The sequence below is a fragment of the Sander lucioperca genome, chromosome 7 (genome assembly GCF_008315115.2).
Source record: "Sander lucioperca isolate FBNREF2018 chromosome 7, SLUC_FBN_1.2, whole genome shotgun sequence".
Classification (NCBI taxonomy): Eukaryota; Metazoa; Chordata; class Actinopteri; order Perciformes; family Percidae; genus Sander; species Sander lucioperca.
In genome coordinates this window covers 16,826,491-16,846,874 of record NC_050179.1, presented here as the reverse complement: position 1 = coordinate 16,846,874, position 20,384 = coordinate 16,826,491, and the positions used below count along the sequence as shown (strand labels likewise).

Here is a 20,384-nt window from a genome sequence, read left to right as displayed (position 1 = left end):
ATAAATGTATATTAATTAGGTGACAGCAGGGACATGTCAAAATATTCAGTACTTGTTTCCTCCACTAAAGCTCAAAGCAGACTATTTAGTTTCCTGCACTACTGAAACTGAAAGGAGGAGGCAAATTAACGGAGGGAGCATTTCCGGGGCTAAAGGACACAGAAAAGAAAATAACCTGGGCTGGGACAGATCAATTTTGAGATATGATACAACCAAGCCAACAACATTTTTGATTATTTATACAGTATTTGATGACCTTTGAACTCTCCGTGTCCCCACAGGCCACTTGTTCCACAAATTTGGCATCACTGAGTCAGACTGGTATCGCATCAAGCAAAGCATCGACTCAAAGTGTCGCACCGCCTGGAGACGCAAGCAGCGTGGTCAGAGTCTGGCTGTCAAGAGCTTCTCCAAACGCACACCTCGGAGTACATCGGGAGGTAAAGTATAGATTATTATCAGTGGGCTGTAAAGCATGTATTTGTATAACTTTCTGTACATCATGACAATGGCACATGCTATATAGAATGTTGTCTTGCGCTGTGTGTGTGTGTAGTTGTTTATATGTAGACACTAAGGCATGGATACCTGATCCGTGCCCGATGGGCCGGGGTTCGGACAGATATTTTAGAAATTGTGTGTGTGTGTGTGTGTGTGTGTGTGTGTGTAAAGTGGGCAGAAAAGAGATCGAGAAAGAGGAAGCTGGCGTGTTGTATGCAACCGGAGCAGAGTTGGTGGGATAAGTTTAAGTTTTGTACACAGTGTGTGCGGTGTCCGAAATAATAAACCCCAGACTGAAAGCCAAGTTCATTCATTTGCTCACCAGAAACGGGATTTTAACCCCGACGTGATTGATTTTATAACATCGGCCCTGGAGGTAACGAGTCTCCCCTGGTTTTCTGACCACGGTCAGAAAAGAAGCAATCAGGAAAGGTTAACACATTGAACATTATAAATTAAACAGCTTATTAACGTGCGCTTGTTGCGCTTGTTTTGGCGAGTGATGCGCTCATCTGTTGACATTTCCGAATGCCTTCCAGTTGCTTAATAAAAGCAGGCTTTCCACACAAAAACGTGGCCTACATGTGTCATTAGTATGAGGAAAAAATGAGATTTTAGCTGTCGGGCTTGGGTCGGGCTCGGACACAAATTTCTTAAAGTGCCCATATTATGAAAAAATCAGTTTTTCTGGGATTTGGGGTGTTATGTTGTGTCTCTGGTGCTTCCACACACATACAAACTTTGAAAAAAATCCATCCATGCTGTTTAGAGTGAGATACGGTTTCTGAATGTGTCCTGACTTCAGTCTCTGGGTGAGCTGTTCAAAATCGGCACGGCTTGTGACGTCACAAGCCGAAACGAGCAGGCTAACCGCAACCATTAGCTCGTAGCGTTAGCATGCTAAGAGCAAAGCACTGCTACAACACACAAGTTCACCATAATCTACAAAAGAACTACTTACATGTGCGCCCTCATTTAGAAGTCTCCCAGCTAATCCTGCCTTGTAACTGACCGAAGTTGTAGAAACAGCCTTTCTTTTACTGTCTATGGAGCTAGCTAGCTGACATGATCTACATCTGAGCTACTGAGCATGTGCAGTGCAATCAAAGATAGTAAAGAAGAAGAAGAAAAGAGGTCTCACTCTGTAGCTAAAACAGAGACCAGCTGAAAAGAGGATCTGCAGCAGTGAGAGAGAGAGTGGTGCAGTACAACACAAATCTGGTGTTTTTTGAAAATTAAACCATGTAAACCTATTCTGGTACAACCTTAAAATACAATTATGAACCTGAAAATGAGCATAATATGGCTGCTTTAATGCCTGTCGGGCTCGGGCCGGGTTCGGTCACGGCTCTGTCGGACGCGGGCCGGTCTTGGACAGAAAAATTCGGTCCGATCCGGACTCTACTAGACACATTAAAGAAGTCAATATCTCAAGAAAATGCGTAATAGCAACTTCATATTCACATTCACACTTTAAGTGTTAATTATTTGTCAACTTTTCTGTATTAATATGCATACTAAGGAGAACTGATTTTCTTTAAACTACTGAATATGCTTTAAGATTCAGACATTGTAAAAATACCAGCTATATGTTATGTGACAGCCAGGTGGAACGAAAGAGTGACACGGCAACAGTGTCAGAGAGACAGCGAAAAAGAATTGAATCCATAAAGAAAATGTTGTATATTTCTCTAATCTAAGACGCCCTCCCTTTTTCTACGGTACTTACCAGAACATTTACATTTGGTTATTTACTGTGTATCATTCTTTTTTCCCAAACATATCATATACAACTTAACAGAGAACAAACCACATACTAATATGTCAAAGAATCACGTATACGACTGGAGTGAATTCTAACAAGTTAAGCATTAGATCACATTCAAAAATCCTATTTGAGTCAACGTTAACATATCCAATTACTTTAAAACCTTCTGACACTTTTCTTGTTAAAATGCTTTCGGAGTGAGCACATTACCATTTATCTGTATTGTTTGAGAAAACTAATACCTACCTGGCTCCAAGTCTTAACCAAGGCTCCAAGGCTGATAACGTTGCTATGTTTTTGCGGCTGTTTTCTAATCAAACAAGGTACACAGTTGTGAGAATCAACTACACACCCAAAAAAAAGAGACATCTGCTGCTGTTTCTTTTGGTTATGGGCCAGTGACGCCATCGCTGGTTTCGTATTGCTTTCAGTAGAGCGGCATGTTACGTTAGTTAGTTCGTAGTTATGGAACTCATTAACTTAAAGGGAACATTTGCCACACATCCACTTTTAATGTGGATGTCCAAACCAGTGCTGAGGGTAAATGCAGTCCATGAAGAAAAAAAAATTCCCCAGTGCGTGCAATATTGACTGAGAAAGCAAGTTCTCCTGCATGCGGAGATGTGGCAGCCATGCCTAGATGAACCAGGATGCATTGCGAGTGAGCAGTGAGTTGCTAAGTTCTCTTAGCTTTTTTAGTAAACAAAATAAACTCACAAAATGTCAAGAAAGAAAATATTCGTACACCTAAACAAAAAAATACAACCATACACCTTCTAAATTCAAGTTAGTCACTTTCACCGAACGGCAGCTCAGGTTCTGGAGGCTCCCTGCCGCCGGCCATATACTCCCGCTGCAGCCTCCTTCTGGCTGAATACGGCTTAATATCTGAGTAAGCCAACACACTGTAAAATGTGCACTGTAAAAAATCCATATCATCCTCTGCATATTTTTGCTAATGGAAACGTAGCTAGTTTGCAATAGAAGAGAAGAGAACAAGGAGGTTTGTGCGCGGCATTGCGCCCCGCAGCTACCCAAACTGAAGAAGCACTCTGTAGTTATTTCGTAGAGCAGACTTTGCAGCTGCAGCCAGCCGTGCCCCAGAGACACAGAGAACATTGGAAAGAACTAAAGGCTTTTTTCACACTATATCCCTAAAGCAGATAGATAAAGATAAAGTTGAAAATCTGAAGTTTTTCCCTTTTTTTAAATTGAAAAAAATAAAAACATTTCAGATTTTTTCAACTTTGATCTGTGAATTTGAACTGGCGCTCCACCTAGTTTTCTTTCTGCAAACTTAGAGGAGGATCTCAATTAAGTCGGCCCCTTTATCATCTTGATAGTGAAATCTTTCTTTTGGTTGTGACCCAGGGATAGCCACCAATGAATATTTCTATACATTGTTAATGGTTAGTCCACCTAGAGGCTTTCCATTAGCCAAATAGATTTGGTGCAAATTTTCAGTTGGTCAGTTTTGGCATATTCTTGCATTGGCAGACCTCCCTCCACAGCGCTGTGAAGGAGGGTCTGGCTAGTCCATAAATCATTTTGGGATGGGAGAGAAACGTCCTCTGGTGTATTGGCATTTCTTTAAACCAATGACAATCGTCATGGCAGCGCTAAATGCCGCACGGAGCCACGGTGCCTCTGCACAATAGCCTCGGGAAGGAACTTGTTTTGGTGGAACTCTGTACATTCAGAAGTTGTTTTAGGCGTGCAACAGAAAACTCCGATTTGACAGATAGTCTAGCTAGCTGTCTGGATTTACCGTGCAGAGATCTGAGGAGCAGTTAACCATAGTCCTCAGAAATCCACCGAAGTTTAAAATTCCAACACAAAAAAAACGTAACGGACATCCAGCTGAAAAGAAGGACATACGGCGGAATTTCTGGCGGCAACGGAGCAATCCCGGAAGTGGAAGGTCGTGGATATCGACTAGTTTTGGCATGACCGGGGAACTACCACGTTACATAATGTACATGCGCCCTTTTCTCATTAATTGGTTGTTTTGCACCAAAAGACAAAGGATTCAAAGTTCCCTTTTTCTCTCAGTGCCTGTTTTATTACTTTGTATGCAGGAAAATGACAGTCACACACAATAAACGCATACAGGTCTTCTTTCATCAGCTATATGAAAGCTATTTTAAGACCTGAACCCAAATTCAGATACAGTGTGTATTGCTGCAGATGGTTGTAATCTGCACACAATGCCTGCTGTCCTTCTCTCCCTGTGAGCCATCACCTCTCACCTCTGACCAGGGAAAAGTAAGACTGCAGGGGAAACCCAAATATCCTGTGAGCACACACTAGGGGTGGATTGTCAGGCCCTTCCTTTTCAGGCCACACACACCCCAGAGTGTACAACACAAATACTAGTTCAGATGGTGCATGCACAAACATGCAAAGACACACACCAAACGATATTTCCTTCCCTAATCAGATTACGTGTTAATGGATCGGGAAGAGGGAATTCTTCTGCTTTTAAAACCATTATTTATCAGTAAACCAGCAATGAGAGCTCAGACCAAAGCTGTAGTTTCCACAAGCCACCTGGCTCTTGCTTCCTCATCTGGCAAACAAAAGCACTGAGGATTATTTACATAGTACAGTATATAGCAGTAACAACGAATGATGGGAGACAGCCTTACTTTTCAAAGCAGCATAACACAAAACAGAAATTTTGAAGTGTATGTGATACGCGGAATTTCTCTGTACCATTTAAAGCTACATTTCTTTTTTTTTTTTCATGCTCAAAAAACTAGTCGTAGTAGTAGACTGCGTTTCTCAGCACTGTTAACAACTGTAAAGTCTGTCACAAGATAGGCCCTTACATCTTTTTAGTCCTCACTTCTCCCAAATGGTCATTTTATTGCTGCACATTTTGACATCCTACAAGAGAAGTGTGTGTGATTTTGTTTATTTTCTGGCCTTTGATGCAGACTCTGCTGTCACTGAGCGCTCTCTGTCTTTGATTGCTGACATGGTGTCTTAATGTCTTTGGGTTGGATTTGCAATGGTTAATGTGACGAGTGACATGCAGGGGTTTCAGACTGCTGCTGTGATAGCGGGTGTTTAGACTGAGGCCTGGAGTTTGTTTTTGGCTGTTAGACCATAAGTGTGTTTGGATGGCTAGCTAGAGAGTCCTCATTGTGTATTTAGACGGTATAAACACGGCATCATCAGGCAGATGGCTTGGGCATTAGCCAGGTTTTTTTTATATTTATTTTTTTATACAAGAGGTTGCTAAGGCCTCTGCTAATGTGTAGGTGTGTCTGTATGTGTGTGTTGGTTTGTGTGTCTGCGTCTTAGAGACCTCATCCTTTTTTCTTATGTGTGTTTGAATCATTTGCACTGTGTTCTTGACTTACTTCCACTGTACACATGAGCGCACCAATGACCATACATTTTGTCCTCCTAACCAGAGGGAGGCGTGGGAGAAGAAACGGGCCACATTGAGACTGCCACCCAGCAGACCTTGCACTACACATTGGCCAATCAACAAGTCCAGTTCCACCGTATTGGCGAGGATGGACAAGTTCAGGTGGTGAGTGTCAAGACATGTCATCCCTCAATCTTTGTCCTAATAACCTTTTTTTTAGGGCTGTCAAACGATTAAATTTTCTTAATCGCGATTAATCGTTGAAGTTCTATAGTTAATCGCGATTAATCGCATATTTTATCACATGATTAAAATTCTATTATTTTGCATTTCAGAACTGTTTTTAAGTACATATTAACAATGGAAAGCAATTCTTACCAGTGTATCTTGATTGGGAATCAAATGAATCCAAAGAAAGTGACTTTATGAACTTGATTTTCAGATTTGTATTTGTTTATTATTTATTTATTTATTGTAAACTAAAGAAAACTGTGTGAATATAGTCACACATTTGAATCTAGAGTCAATATTAGGGTTGGGTATTGTTTGGTTTGGATACCGGTGCTAAAGCGGTACTTTTAAAACGGTACCGGTGCCTTAACTTTTTAAGAAAGTTTAAAAAAAGAAGGGTACTAAACAGTTGGCGACATTAAAGAATGGCTTGTTTATTGCTAAGACCATATGGTCAAAATTAAATGTTTAATAATAATGTAATCACTATAACAATAACTTATTTCACTAGTAAATAGCTGTTGAATGACAAAAACAACCACCAGATGGGAAAAGGGCATTTAACAACAACTTTGAATGCACCACGAGACTGTAAATTACCAGTTTCATTGAACGCACCGTCTGTGTTTTTCCGGCAACAGCAACAATCCGGGATGTAACAGATTGTTTAAAAAAAAAACAAAAAAAAAAACGCATTATGCTCGGCCCTTAATTGCATCGCGATTAACGCATTAATGCTGACAGACCTACTTTTTTTATTTATTTATAGGCAAACACTCAACAAAGTGCTCTCTTACAGTATAAGTCTTTATCCTCCTTTCTCACAATATTTATCAGATGTGTATCTTACAGTTAGCTCCCTTTTATTCTGATATTTATTTTCTCTCACTGCTGTCATATGAGGGCCCCATAGAGAAGGGTTTGTAATGCAGGGGGACAGATCTTTCCACCCACCACAGTGACACATACAGCAGTATAGTACAGTATAGTGCAGCTTATGTCAACGAAGGCGTTGTCCATGCTCAGGGATTGGATGACCTTACAGCTGCTATGGCCAAAGGTCACAGTCAGGCCCGCTACAGCGTTATGGGTGGGCTGACAAGGAGGAAGTGACCGTACCTCTCATATCTTCATTGTCTTCATTTTGCCCTGAAATCACCCCAAATACCTAATTTTAACAAATGAGGGGCCAATCAGTCGATTAAACTCTATTGCCTGTTGAAGGTCTTAAAGATATTAGAGTTTTGAAGTTGTCTGTGGAATTGATCAAATTGATAAAGTGCCCTGTATTAGGTCAGGGTTTATCATTAAGGTTACAAGCAATAATTGAGTGAGAGCAGTTTGGCCCATTCTTGTTTACTTGTATAGTCAAACAGCTGGTGACAGATACTGTACACACAAGCTGTGAGACAGTGTTTGTCATGAGGGGTTTCTTCATTAGGAAATGAAATAGAAGTTCTTAGAAGTTTTCTAAGAGCCACAAGTGCATGTGTGTGGGTTACAAAGTCAGTCTTAACCCACGAGAAAATGTGATTAAACCACATGATATACACCCACTCTATGTAATGACAGTGCTACAAAGCTAGCTCATAATTTACAGTGTTGAGTATATCTGCTGTTAATAGGTTGCTATGTGATGCATGGGTTTGGAGGTACTGTTGAAAAGTGACTCACCTGAGAAAGGAAGGAACAGGCATCAAAGATGGAGGGCGGACAGGCACGAAGAGAAGTTAGGTAGAAGGTGAAAGAGTGAGAGAGAATGATTTTCAGGAGCTCAGTGTGCAGATATTATCCTCCCGGCACTGCAGAGTATAAAGGGTGCAGCTGATCTTAAAATTTATGAGTGCTGCTAATATGGCAGAGGAAATGAAGTATACTTACCGGCTTTGATTCAGTGCTGCAACCAATGTCTGATAATAACAAACAAAATGTGTTGCTGGATTACACGCACCACACCTGTACACCACATTCTGTACATTGCAGCTAAAATAAAGCTTAAAGGATAGATTCACAATGTTTCAAGTTTCTCTTAAAACAATAGTCTTATGCCCTTATGAACATTGAAACAGGTTTTGCTTGCTGTGATCATTGCTCCACTTCATACTGGCATTAAGAGATCCTTTCCTGTCCCACCCTTTCTGTGATTTTAATGTAAGTGTGATCCACTTGATTTGTTTAACTTAGACTACTGAAGCCTCATATAATACATTTTTGCACAAAGCAAGGACTGGATTTTGATCCACATCCCTAATATTAGACACACTTTAGAAATGGATTTCTTAATGGGCAGTATGAAGAGGAGGAATGATTAAAGCAAGCAATGTTCAGTGTTCATATGGGCGTCTGACTATTGTTTTAAGACAGACTTGGAACATTTCTGAAGCTATCCTTTCATCACAATTTAAAATGGTAGATAATTATATGTAGATTTCTCTGTAGTTGAAAATAGTTTTAGAAAAAAACATGCCTTTGCAAATGTATTGATTTCTTGATCATATTTGTGTAATGTTTCCTGCTTCAGCTGTCTCTCATTCTTCATTTGTTTCTCTCAGATTCCACAGGGTCAGCTGCACATTGCCCAGGTGCCACAAGGAGAGGAGGTGCAGATCACACAGGACAGTGAGGCAAGTGTGTGTGTGTGTGTGTGTGCGTGTGCGCAACATGACATCATGACATCATCACTTTCCTAAAGCCAAGAGGCGTGTTATCTGTACGCAAGGAAAAGAAGAACGGGGTTGAGTTTAGGTTGAAAAGAAGAACGGGGTTGGGTTTAGGTTGAAAAGAAGAAACAGTTGGGATTAGGAAAAGAAGAACGGGGTTTGGTTTAGGAAAAGAACAAACGTGGAAAGGAAACATCACACGAGGGACGCGATCCCTGCTCTCCTGGGTGAAAGTCCTGTGTTTTACCCATCCGCCACCCCAACTAACCTCATGTGGATTTTCAGAATCAGAATCAGAATCAGAAAGGGCTTTATTGCCAAGTACGTTGCACATACGAGGAATTTGTCATGATGTTGTTGGAGCATGTCACACATACAAATATAAGAAGGATAAAAAGATATAAACAATATAAGTATAAACATATACACACAGTACGTATTAATAACGATAAAATAAATTTAAATAAATAGTAAAATAAGTTAAACAGTAGTGAAAAGGGACGCTACAGCAGAGTAGGTACAGTGGCATGAGGAGCCAGAGGTGGGGTGTGGAGAGAGTCAGGATGGATTCCGAGCCTTGTTTAGAAGGCTAGTGGCGGAGGGGAAAAAACTGTTTATGTGGCGTGAGGTTTTGGTCCTAATGGACCTCATCCTCCTGCCAGAGGTGGCGTATAGGTCCTGGAGCGGTGGCAGATTGCAGCCAATCACCTTCTCAGCTGACCGAATGACACGCTGCAGCCTGCCCTTGTCCTTGGCAGTGGCAGCAGCGTACCAGATGGTGATGGAGGATGTGAGGATGGACTCAATGATGGCTGTGTAAAAGTGCACCATCATTGTCTTTGGCAGGTTGAATTTCTTCAGCTGCCGCAGGAAGTACATCCTCTGTTGTGCTTTCTTGACGAGGGAGCTGATGTTCAGCTCCCACTTGAGGTCCTGGGAGATGGTAGTTCCCAGGAAGCGGAAAGACTCCACAGTGTCAATTGTGGAGCCACAGAGGGTGATGGGGGCAGGTGAGGCTGGGTTCTTTCTGAAGTCCACAACCATCTCCACTGTCTTTAGAGCGTTGAGCTCTAGATTGTTTTGCTTGCACCAGGTCTCCAGGTGGTCAGCCTCCCACCTGTAGGCGGACTCGTCTCCATCAGAGATGAGTCCGATGAGGGAGGTGTCGTCCGCAAACTTCAGAAGCTTGACGGACTGGTGACTGGAGGTGCAGCTGTTGGTGTACAGGGAGAAGAGCAGAGGAGAAAGAACGCAGCCCTGGGGGGATCCGGTGCTGATGGTCTGTGAGTCGGAGACGTGTTTCCCCAGCTTCACATGCTGCTTCCTGTCAGACAGGAAGTCAGTGATCCACCTGCAGGTGGAGTCAGGCACACCAAGCTGGGAGAGTTTCTGCTGAAGCAGAGCCGGGATGATGGTATTGAAGGCAGAGCTGAGGTCCACAAACAGGATCCTGGCGTAGGTTCCTGCGGAGTCCAGGTGCCGGAGGATGTAGTGGAGGGCCAGGTTGACTGCATCGTCTACAGACCTATTGGCTCTGTAGGCAAACTGCAGGGGGTCCAGGAGGGGGTCGGTGAGGTCTTTGAGGTGTGAAAGCACAAGGCGCTCAAAGGACTTCATAACCACAGAGGTCAGGGCGACGGGTCTGAAGTCATTAAGTCCTGTGGTCCTTGGCTTCTTGGGGACAGGGATTATGGTTGAGGTCTTGAAGCAGGCTGGCACGTGACATGTCTCCAGTGAGGTGTTAAAAATGTCTGTGAACATTTTTAACACCTTCGGCCTTACGGCGTCAATTCACACGCAATCGCAAGGTAATGTAAGTCAATGGAGGCCAAACGGCGTTGATAAACACCCAAAATAGCGAGTATGCATCTCTATAACACGCAAATCATGGCATATGAATTGGCGTGTCATACACCACTTCATGAGATCAGTCTAGTCTGTGTCTGTGCGCGAGAAAGAGAGAGAAAAGAGAAACAATCAGCCACTCCTTTTCTTAATTCATTCTTCATTGTGTATTACATTTCTGAGCAAACATTAATCTCCAGTATAATAGTGTATATAACGGTTTCAGGGAACTCATGCTTGAGAAAGAAGTGGTTTACTGGGAAGAAAAATACTGTTGTCTACTTTAGTGTGGGAATGTCAGTATGTTGTGTTGGAAGTCTGGTTTGTAATTTGGTCGACTTCGGGCAAGCTGATGACTTGCATTATTTGACTGGCTATTTGAAATACTCCATTATATCTGTGTGAGCATGTCGAGTCAGCAAATGCACCCTCGTTTGTCCTCTGCAATTTCTACATGACTTAACAGGCACAGAGACATTTGTTTTTATTTAGCTTAGAAACGGTGGAATTAATAAATTTGCGTTAACTGAATCATTCATTAAACTTTTTTTGTTGAGAACAGTAATTAACAAATTCCGAACAAAGGGATGCTGGAAGATATATAATTTTGCATGAAGACACTACAATTGTGCAGAAATAAATGGTTAAGTTTCCTATAAATTATTTTGGTCAATAACAAGAACTGCTGTCCAAGGCATTACTCCACAGAGCTACAGTTTCCTTTTGATGAGGCTCTCTGTCACGTTCAAAGCTTGCAAAGTGTTTCTTCAGAAAATTAGGATTGATCCTCTTTCAGCTCTGTGGAAGATCTATTATTTAAATGTTTAGCCACACCCATTATATCCCAATGAATGATGAAATTTGTGCTTGCACAGGTCACATTTTGGAGATTATAAGCTAGTCTACTACTTAAGAAATGAAGGGCCATTTAATAGAGCAAACTATTTTCATCTGTCAAATAGGTTTGGTAAGAGTCACTAAACATTTGTGTCTTTTGAACCCTGTATGTTTCTGATTGCCCATGCAAATAGCCATCCCAATGAAGCATAATGCACGCCAGTAATACCTGAAAACATTTAAATCATTATTGAATTTTAGCAAAAGCAGATGTTCTGTAATGTTTTTATATTCGCCTGCTTTTGCATGGGGTTATAAATTTACCTATAAATATTATACATTTACCTAAATTTATAACTCCATGCAAAAGCAGGTGGATATACACTCACCTAAAGGATTATTAGGAACACCTGTAAGATTTCTCGTTAATGCAATTATCTAATCAACCAATCACATGGCAGCTGCTTCAATGCATTTAGGGGTGTCGTCCAGGTCTAGACAATCTCCTGAACTCCAAACTGAATGTCAGAATGGGAACAAAAGGTGATCTAAGCAACTTTGAGCGTGGCATGGTTGTTGGTGCCAGACGGGCTGGTTTGAGTATTTCACAATCTGCTCAATTACTGGGATTTTCACGCACAACCATTTCTAGGGTTTACAAAGAATGGTCTAAAAAAGGAAAAACATCCAGTATGCTGCAGTCCTGTGGGCGGAAATGCCTTGTTGATGCTAGAGGTCAGAGGAGAATGGGCCGACTGATTCCAGCTGATAGAAGATCAACTTTGACTCAAATAACCACTCGTTAGAACTAGGGATGGGCGATATGGCCTAAAATCCATATTGTGATATACATTGCAGCCTCTTGTGATAACGATATACATCGCGATATATAAATTATAATAGAACCATTTCAGACCAGGTTACATAGACCCTAAGGAAAACCAAACTGCTAAATGTATTTTTTTTTAAAGAGAAAGAAACGTAGTATGTAGTTTTGAGAACATTTATTGTTCAAAACTGTAATTACACAACATAATGTTGCAGATAAATAAAATTCAAATACACTAGTTGCAGAGACTTTGACAAAGAAAAAGCTTAAAGTATTGGGTGTCTTCTCTTTAGTGCAAACCATTCTAAAAGGCACTACACAGTTAGTTTAAGTCCTTGGTTCTTAAATGCCACCCAAGATGCAGGGAACAGGAAAAACTGGTGTCTGTTTAGTTAAGGAACAGACACTGTACTGAAAATACTTTCAGTATTAGGCAAAGATGCACAGATACTTTAAATAAAAACATATTTCAAACAAAGTTTCTTACCTGCAGCCTAATGTAACGCATTTTCAAACAAACAAACAAACAAACGTCGGGACTTTTCCCGGTGGGCCGGTCTGATAATAATTATAGTTATAATACATTGCAAGTTGTTAGCAACACCAACCGGCGGCCTGGCACCGCTTCCTGCTGGTCAAACTGTGTAGCCTCTGCTCAACCCGTACGGCGGGGGCCGTAAACTTCCCGGTACATTTTTTGGTCCCACTCCGCTGCTGCACACACACACACGGCCATATGTTCAGCGGGGAAGTACGACGTCTGCAAACACCGGCTGCCAAGATTCCAATTGTCCGTTATATAGTAAATTGTCAGGCTGATGAAAGGCTCCATGGTAAGGCTCGACCACAGGTCCGTTGTAGCGGGTTAAATCCAAACCAAGTCCAAATAATGGATGTTGCACCGGTCTTTTTCACCAGCTCCTTGTTTCGCTTTCAGCCATGTTTACTCAAGATGACGATGACGCGTTGCAGCCGGTTGCAGCTTAATACATCCATGGTTGCAGCTCGTGGCTCTAAATTTCGCGGGTAGATTGCGTCATCAACATGAATTATCGCGATAGTGCAATATAATTAAAATCTCTATCGTAGGCCAATTTTGTATCGTTTATATTGCATGTCCATCCTTTAATGACCACCATGTACCCATCCTCTGATGGCTACTTCCAGCAGGATAATGCACCATGTCACAAAGCTTGAATCATTTCAAATTGGTTTCTTGAACATGTCAATGAGTTCACTGTAGTAAAATGGCCCCCACAGTCACCAGATCTCAACCCAATAGAACATCTTTGGGATGTGGTGGAACGGGAGCTTCGTGCCCTTGATGTGCATCCCACAAATCTCCATCAACTGCAAGATGCTTTCCTATCAATATGTGCCAACATTTCTAAAGAATGCTTCCAGCACCTTGTTGAATCATTGCCACGAAGAATTAAGGCAGTTCTGAAGGCAAAAGGGGGTCAAACACAGTATTAGTAGGGTGTTCCTAATAATCCTTTAGGTGAGTGTATAAACATTACAGAACATCTGCACAAAAGTAAGCACTGATGCAAATATGTGGTGTATAATCTGCAGTTTGGTCAGGATGGACAGGTAAGAACACGTTCAAAGTAAACTAAATAGAAGTTAAAGTTTACAAATGAATCAATGCTGTTGATTATAAACCACATATTTGTATCAGTGCTTACCCTTGTGCAGATGTTTTGTAATGTTTATATATCCGCCTGCTTTTGCATGGGGTTATACAGCGGGATAAATAATAATGATTGAACGATTGAATGATAATTGAACGCGTCAACATTTTTGCCAGTAAATATATTTCCGATGGGGTAATTGGAATGACATTTTCACCAGATGTCAGTAACAACACAAGTAATCCACACATACAAAGAAATCAAAACATGTATGTCCATGGCAAAAGTTATGTGTAATAAAGTGGAATGATAATGGGAATAAATATTGAACACATTAAGAAAAAGGGGTGTAAAAAGGCATGGGAAGCCAATAAACCAGCTGAAATCTGTCAGTATTTAGGAAGCAATCCTGCCCCCTATTAGTGCAAATTAATATCAGCTGGATTAGTCCTAATTGATGGCCTATAAAAAGGTTTCTCATTACCAAGGTGTCACTCAAGAAGCATTTCATGATGGGTAAAAGCAAAGAGCTGTCCCAAGACCTTCGCAAGCTTATTGTAGAAAAACATACGGATGGCATTGGTTACAGACAAATATCTAAACTTCTGAAAGGTCCAGTGTGCACTGTTGAGGCCATTATTCAGAAGTGGAAAGAACATAATTTCACCATTAACCAGCCATGACCAGGTGCTCCTCGCAAGATTTCTGACAGAGGAGTCCATAGAATACTTAGAAGAGTTGTCGAAGAACAAAGGACCACTCACGGAGATCTTCAGAAAGACCTGGAAGAAGCAGTTACAGTTGTTTCAAAGAAAACTATTAGTAATGCACTCAACCGCCATGGCCTCTATGCACGCACACCCCGCAAGACACCACTGCTCAAGAAAAGGCATGTGGAAGCTCGCTTAAAGTTTGCTGCACAACATCTGGACAAGCCAATGACATACTGGGAGAATATAATCTGGTCAAATGAGACCAAAATCGAATTCTTTGGCTGTCATAGCATACACCATGTTTGGAGGAGAAATGGCACTGCACATTACCCTAAAAACACCATACCAACAGTGAAGTTTGGAGGTGGGAGCATCATGGTGTGGGGCTGTTTTTCAGCATCTGGCACTGGCAGACTTCATATAATTGAAGAAAGGATGAATGGAGAAATGTACCGTGACATAAGAATAAGAATCTGCTGCCATCCACCAGGATGCTGAAGATGAAACGATGGTGGACATTTCAGCAAGACAATGATCCCAAACACTCACTTCTCATGCTTCTGTCATGAATGACGATGCGTGGCGCTTTTCACATATTATCACATATTAGTTCTTGTTAGCTGAGCGAAGACGTCTCTTCCTCAGTTTCTGTAGGTTCCTATCTTGGTCATATGCTCTACCGTGGTAGAGGCTTGTTCTCCATTGGTCACGATTCCGTGACAGTGTTGTCTCTCAGGTTTTATGTCAAAGTCTATGAGATCTCTCTTTAACACGTCCTTGAAGCGTAGTTTAGGTCTGCCCGTATGCTGAGTTCCCTCCTCCAATACTCCATTTAGTACTGAGTGGGGAATGCAAGATCGTGGCATTCTGTTGACATGGCCTGCCCATCTCAGACGATTGAATTTCAGCCTTGAAGACAAGGGTTCAGAATTTGTGACAGTGAACAGTTCTTCATTCGTCATCTTGTTCTCCCAGGTCTTTCCAATAATAAACTGCAGGTTTCTTGTGTGGAAAGCACTGATTCTACTCTCTTGGGGGCGATATGTAGGCCAGGTTTCAGATCCATATAGGAGTATACTCAGTACACATGCTTCGTACACTCTAACTTTAGTTTGCACAAATAGATGTATATTCCTCCAGACTTGTTTGGTTAGACGACCAAAAGTAGAGGCTGCTTTTCCTAAACGAGTGGATATTTCCAGGTCTAGTGTGGTGTTGCGCGTCATGGTGGATCCCAGATAGGTAAACTTTTCCACATCCTCGAGAGTGATATCATTTATTGTGAATGAGTGAGAGTCAGCGGCCTGTGACATGGTGACAGTTTTTTTCAGGCTGATGGTAAGCCCGAACTGGTCACATGATTTAGCAAAGCTGTCAAGTAGGGTCTGGAGATGATGCACAGAGAGCAGCATCGTCAGCATAGAGTAGTTCTCGGATAATAAACTGCTCTGTTTTGGTTTTTGCCTTGAAGCGGGCCAAGTTGAAAAAGTTTTCATCATCTCGGGATAGTAATGAGACTCCTGTGGTGTTATGTACTTATATCTTTGTAGGCTTTCTGGAATATATATGAAAAGTATATGCCGAAGAGTGTAGGCGCCAGTACGCATCCTTGCTTTACTCTTCTCTTGATTGAGAAACTCTCAGAAAGCTCGCCATCAAACTGTACTCTACCACGCATTCCATCATGGAATGATTGGATCAGTGATAGCAGAGTAGGGGGACAGCCAGCTTTCTGGAGCACTAGGAATAGTGAGTCTCTGTCGACATAATCAAAAGCCTTCGTGAGGTCTACAAAGCCATATAGAGTGGTTGTCGCTGTTCTCGTGATTTCTCTTGCAGTTGTCTAACAGCAAATATCATGTCGGTGGTGGAGCGCTGTGGTCTGAATCCACATTGTGACTCTGGATATACCTCCTCTGCAATCTCCTGAAGACGTTTGAGCAGGATTCTAGCAAGTACCTTTCCAGTGACACTTAGTAGGGAGATGCCACAGTAGTTATTACAGTTTCCTCGATCGCCCTTGTTCTTGTACAGGGTGGTGATTTTAGCATCTTTAAAATCTTGCGGTACCTGTTTGGCTGCCCAGCATTTCAGGATGAGATTGTGTATATGGTTGGCAAGTGGCAGTAACCCTGCCTGCAAGAGCTCACTTGGGATTTCATCTGCACCAGCAGCTTTTCCTTTGCTCATGTTTGAGATTGTAGTTATCACTTCAGTTATGTCAGGTTCAATATCGAGATGGCTATGACACCGAGAGGCAGGGAGACTTGAAAGAGTCTGATGGCAGGTGTTCCCCTCGGTTCCAAAAAAAACGTCTAACTTGGTGGTGATATGGTCTAGGTTCAAGCAGCATTACTGACACAACCATACTGTGATCTGTGTCACAATCTGCGCTATGGTAGGTTCAAGTGTTCAGTACTTCCTTCCTTTGCTTCTGAGATACGATGACGAAGTCAAGCTGATGCCATGACTTAGAACGAGGGTGACACCAAGTCATTTTCCTGTGTCTGTTTCAGGGAAATAAGGTGTTGGTGATACACAGGTTGTTTCTGCAGCAGAGCTCTAACAGTCGTTGGCCATTCTCATTGATGTGCCCCACACCAAACCTCCCAATACAAGCAGGCCAGCTTTGGTAATCGTCACACGAGGTCCCAGGAGGACCAAACGCTCAGAGTTGGAGGTCTTCATTGCACCTTCAAGTTGGTGGTAGAAGAGGTCCTTGTCAGCAGATAGAGCAACGAGTGTTGGTGCATAAGCAGAGATGACTTTGATCATTCCTTGACGAGTGTAGAACTTATGAGTGGATATTCTATCACTAACAGCGGTAGGTGTCTGTATGCTATTGATGAGGATGTTGTTCACAGCAAATCCAGTGCCGTAGAGACGGGGTTCATCAGCAGACTTGCCAAACCAGAAGAAGGTACAGTTCTGCTCCTTGATACTTCCAGCACCAGCAAGTCTTGTTTCCTGGAGAGCAGCTATGTGCACTTTGCGCCGGGATAGTTCACTGTCAATGACAGCGGTCTTCCTGGCACCATCTCTCTCAAGGTCCAGATCATGGTCTGTTGACATTCCGGTCATCGTTGTCCTAACGTTCCATGTAGAGAAAAGTAGTTTGATATTCTGTGGTGACTATGTCAAAACATGTCAGACCACCCCATCTGACAGTTTGTTGGTGAGTTGGAGTACCTTACTGGCCAGGGGCTGCCTGGCTTTTAGTGGGCGATAGCTACCATGAGATTAAGTAATCCCTCCCACTCTAGAATGAGATCCCTTGCGTCTGGGTGTCCTCACCTACACTCTGGCTTATAACCGGTAACTATCTCATCCTGGGTATTGTTTCCTGCAAGGATGAGTTACAGACGCAGGTTTCCTCTGCGTTGGTTGGTTGGTTGATTGACGCATAGATGCGTGGCGCTAAGATGCGAAAGTTGCCGCCAGGACTTTAAAGCTACCTTGGGTGGTCCTCTCACTTATCAAGGGCTTCTCTTGTCTGAAGATCTCGGGATCAGAGGACAGGCACAGCCAGTACGTCTGCGAGAAGATCCAGATGCAGGGAATGGCAAAAGTATAAGCTATGCTAGGTACAATTTCCTCAATGGGATCCCAGCTCCATTGTTGATGTATCGCCCTTGACTCAAACAGTTCATCCGACCTTGAAGGCAAGTTTTGTTTTTAGTCTTGCCAGGGTGAACACCCACCCTCCTCATTCCCTATACAGGGATATGAGGGCTCCAGATTAGTCGCCGGAGTACTCGACCATGAGACAGGTAGTACTGGGCTACATGATACCAGTAGCAGGTTTTTCCAACCTGACCTGACTCTCGATCCCAAACACACAGCCAAGGAAACTCTCAATTGGTTTCAGAGAAAGAAAATCAAGCTGTTAGAATGGCCCAGTCAATCACCGACTTGAATCCAATTGAAAACCTCTGCAAAGAACTGAAAATCAGAGTTCATAGAAGATGCCCCCAGAACCTTGAAGATGTGTGGAAGAATGGGCAAAAATCAGCTGAGCAATGTGCGCAACCACTTTCTTCATACAGGAGGCGTCTTGAAGCTGTCATTACCAACAAAGGCTTTTCTACTAAGTATTAAATTTCAGCATGTGTGTTCAATACTTCTTCCCTGTGTCATTTCACTTCATTACACACAACTTAATTTATGGACTTATTTGTTTTGATATATTTGTATGTGTTGTTACTGACATCTGGTGAAAATGTCATGCCTATAGCCCCATCAGAAATATCTTTACTGAGAAAAATGTTGACACGTTCAATACTTATTTCCCCCGCTGTAAATTTAGTTTGGACATATTGCCCAGATGACACATGTCCCTCACCAGAGAGGCACTCTGCTTGCACACAGTGAAATCAAAATCTAACTCCAAACCACAGCTGCTGAAGAGGAATTTCCACATCAGCATCATTGTTAGTAATTGTTTTGAGGATGTGGAAGTGAGATTTATTTCAAGTCGACAGTCTATGTACACACATACACATCTAATCACATACTGTGTATGATACATGTCAACCATGCATGAGAGCTTGACATTTACGCAAAAGCAATCGACACCTTGACCAAGTGTTTTTCTTATTTCCCGTTCAGTTGTGCCGAAGGAAACTCAGAGGAAGAAATGCACGATTGAGTGAGAGAGTTAAGTGGAGGCAGAAAAGCTCTAAAGCCTTTCCTGCTCTTTGTGGCTGCGCCCAGATTTTTTTCCCCCTCTCCTTCCTATTTCATGACATTGTTTGTTTTTTGGAGTTCAAAGCTTAGCAACAAAATCCCACTTCTCCCAACTGCCACTCATAGAATATGTTTTCATTGAGAACGGGCCCTTTTCATCAAAGACATTGGTTTTAGCGTGCTTAAAAAAAGGAAATGAGCTGTTTGAGAGATTACACTCCTCTCCGACAGCATTTGATATATATACATAAAATACAATTAGCAAGATAAAACAACTGAAAGTTGGGGTTGGCTAAATATGGCTTGTATGATGTCCTCTCTTATGTGGTCTTGTAAACATCACTGTGGGTGTTCAGAGACTTTACGGTGGTCATTGCATCTCGATGAGACTGCATTGGGGTTGTGCATTTGCGAACGGGTTTCTGTTTTTGTTTACAAGAGAAATGACATATCGTTGACATATATACAAGGACACTGCCTCCAACTCACATTCTTATGTCATCATGTATGTAAAACTCCTCTGCCAAACCCTGAATGTGCAGAGTCCTGGAAAAAAACAGTTGATACAGCTCAGATATTGACACTGTCAACCCTGTTGTCACTGTTGATAACAAGAGTTCAGTTTAGCACTATTTAATGGCTTGAATCACCTTATGACAATGCAGGTTTTAGTAATTCATGCAGGTTAGGGCCAAAAGGAGGGCAAAGAAATGGGCAAGATGTATCATTACGTAAGGGGCTTTATGTTTGCTGGTTAAAATGGCTAAATAATTCGGTGTATATAATATTGGTATCAGGCTTTTTACATGACATGTCACTTTTCTGTTTCAGGGAAATCTCCAGATCCACCAGGTGCAGTTTGGTCAGGATGGACAGGTAAAAACACATTCACAGTAAACTAAGCTTTAGATTATACACCACATATTTGCATCAGTGCTTACGTTTGTGCATAAAGTACAAATTCTTCAAAACACAATGGCTGGATAACAGTAAAAGTGGATATGTGTGGGTTTTTTTGTTAGAGAAATGGTGGCGCACCAATCTTCGGTCAGCTTTACACAGTGGTCTTCATCAGATCTTTCACAAGTGATTCGTATGTCTGATGGCTGTCTGAGCAGGCTCTTTGTCAATGACATTTTGCCGGTTCTGTCTGTTTATGTACCTTAAAGGCTCTGAACACCCACACAGGTGTTTTCAGTTAATCTGGCTGATTGGACCTCTTCCCAGACTGATTGATTGACATCTTCCTGAGTCTCTTGTTAGCTTTGTTGCACCTGTTACGGCAGGACAAATGACACCTT

At 42.1% G+C, this 20,384-nt stretch overlaps 1 protein-coding gene across 3 annotated transcripts in view; it reads left to right on the top strand.

Annotated features, from left to right (window-relative positions):
* Positions 1-20,384, top strand: part of LOC116062235 (BTG3 associated nuclear protein) — a 54,189-nt gene that overhangs the window by 8,461 nt on the left and 25,344 nt on the right. For all 3 annotated transcript variants that reach the window (XM_031316903.2, XM_031316884.2, XM_031316893.2), the window contains 4 exons: positions 282-440; positions 5,692-5,813; positions 8,432-8,503; positions 19,915-19,959. In XM_031316903.2, coding sequence (XP_031172763.1) covers positions 282-440; positions 5,692-5,813; positions 8,432-8,503; positions 19,915-19,959 — 398 coding nt within the window. The remainder of the gene's footprint in view (positions 1-281; positions 441-5,691; positions 5,814-8,431; positions 8,504-19,914; positions 19,960-20,384) is intronic.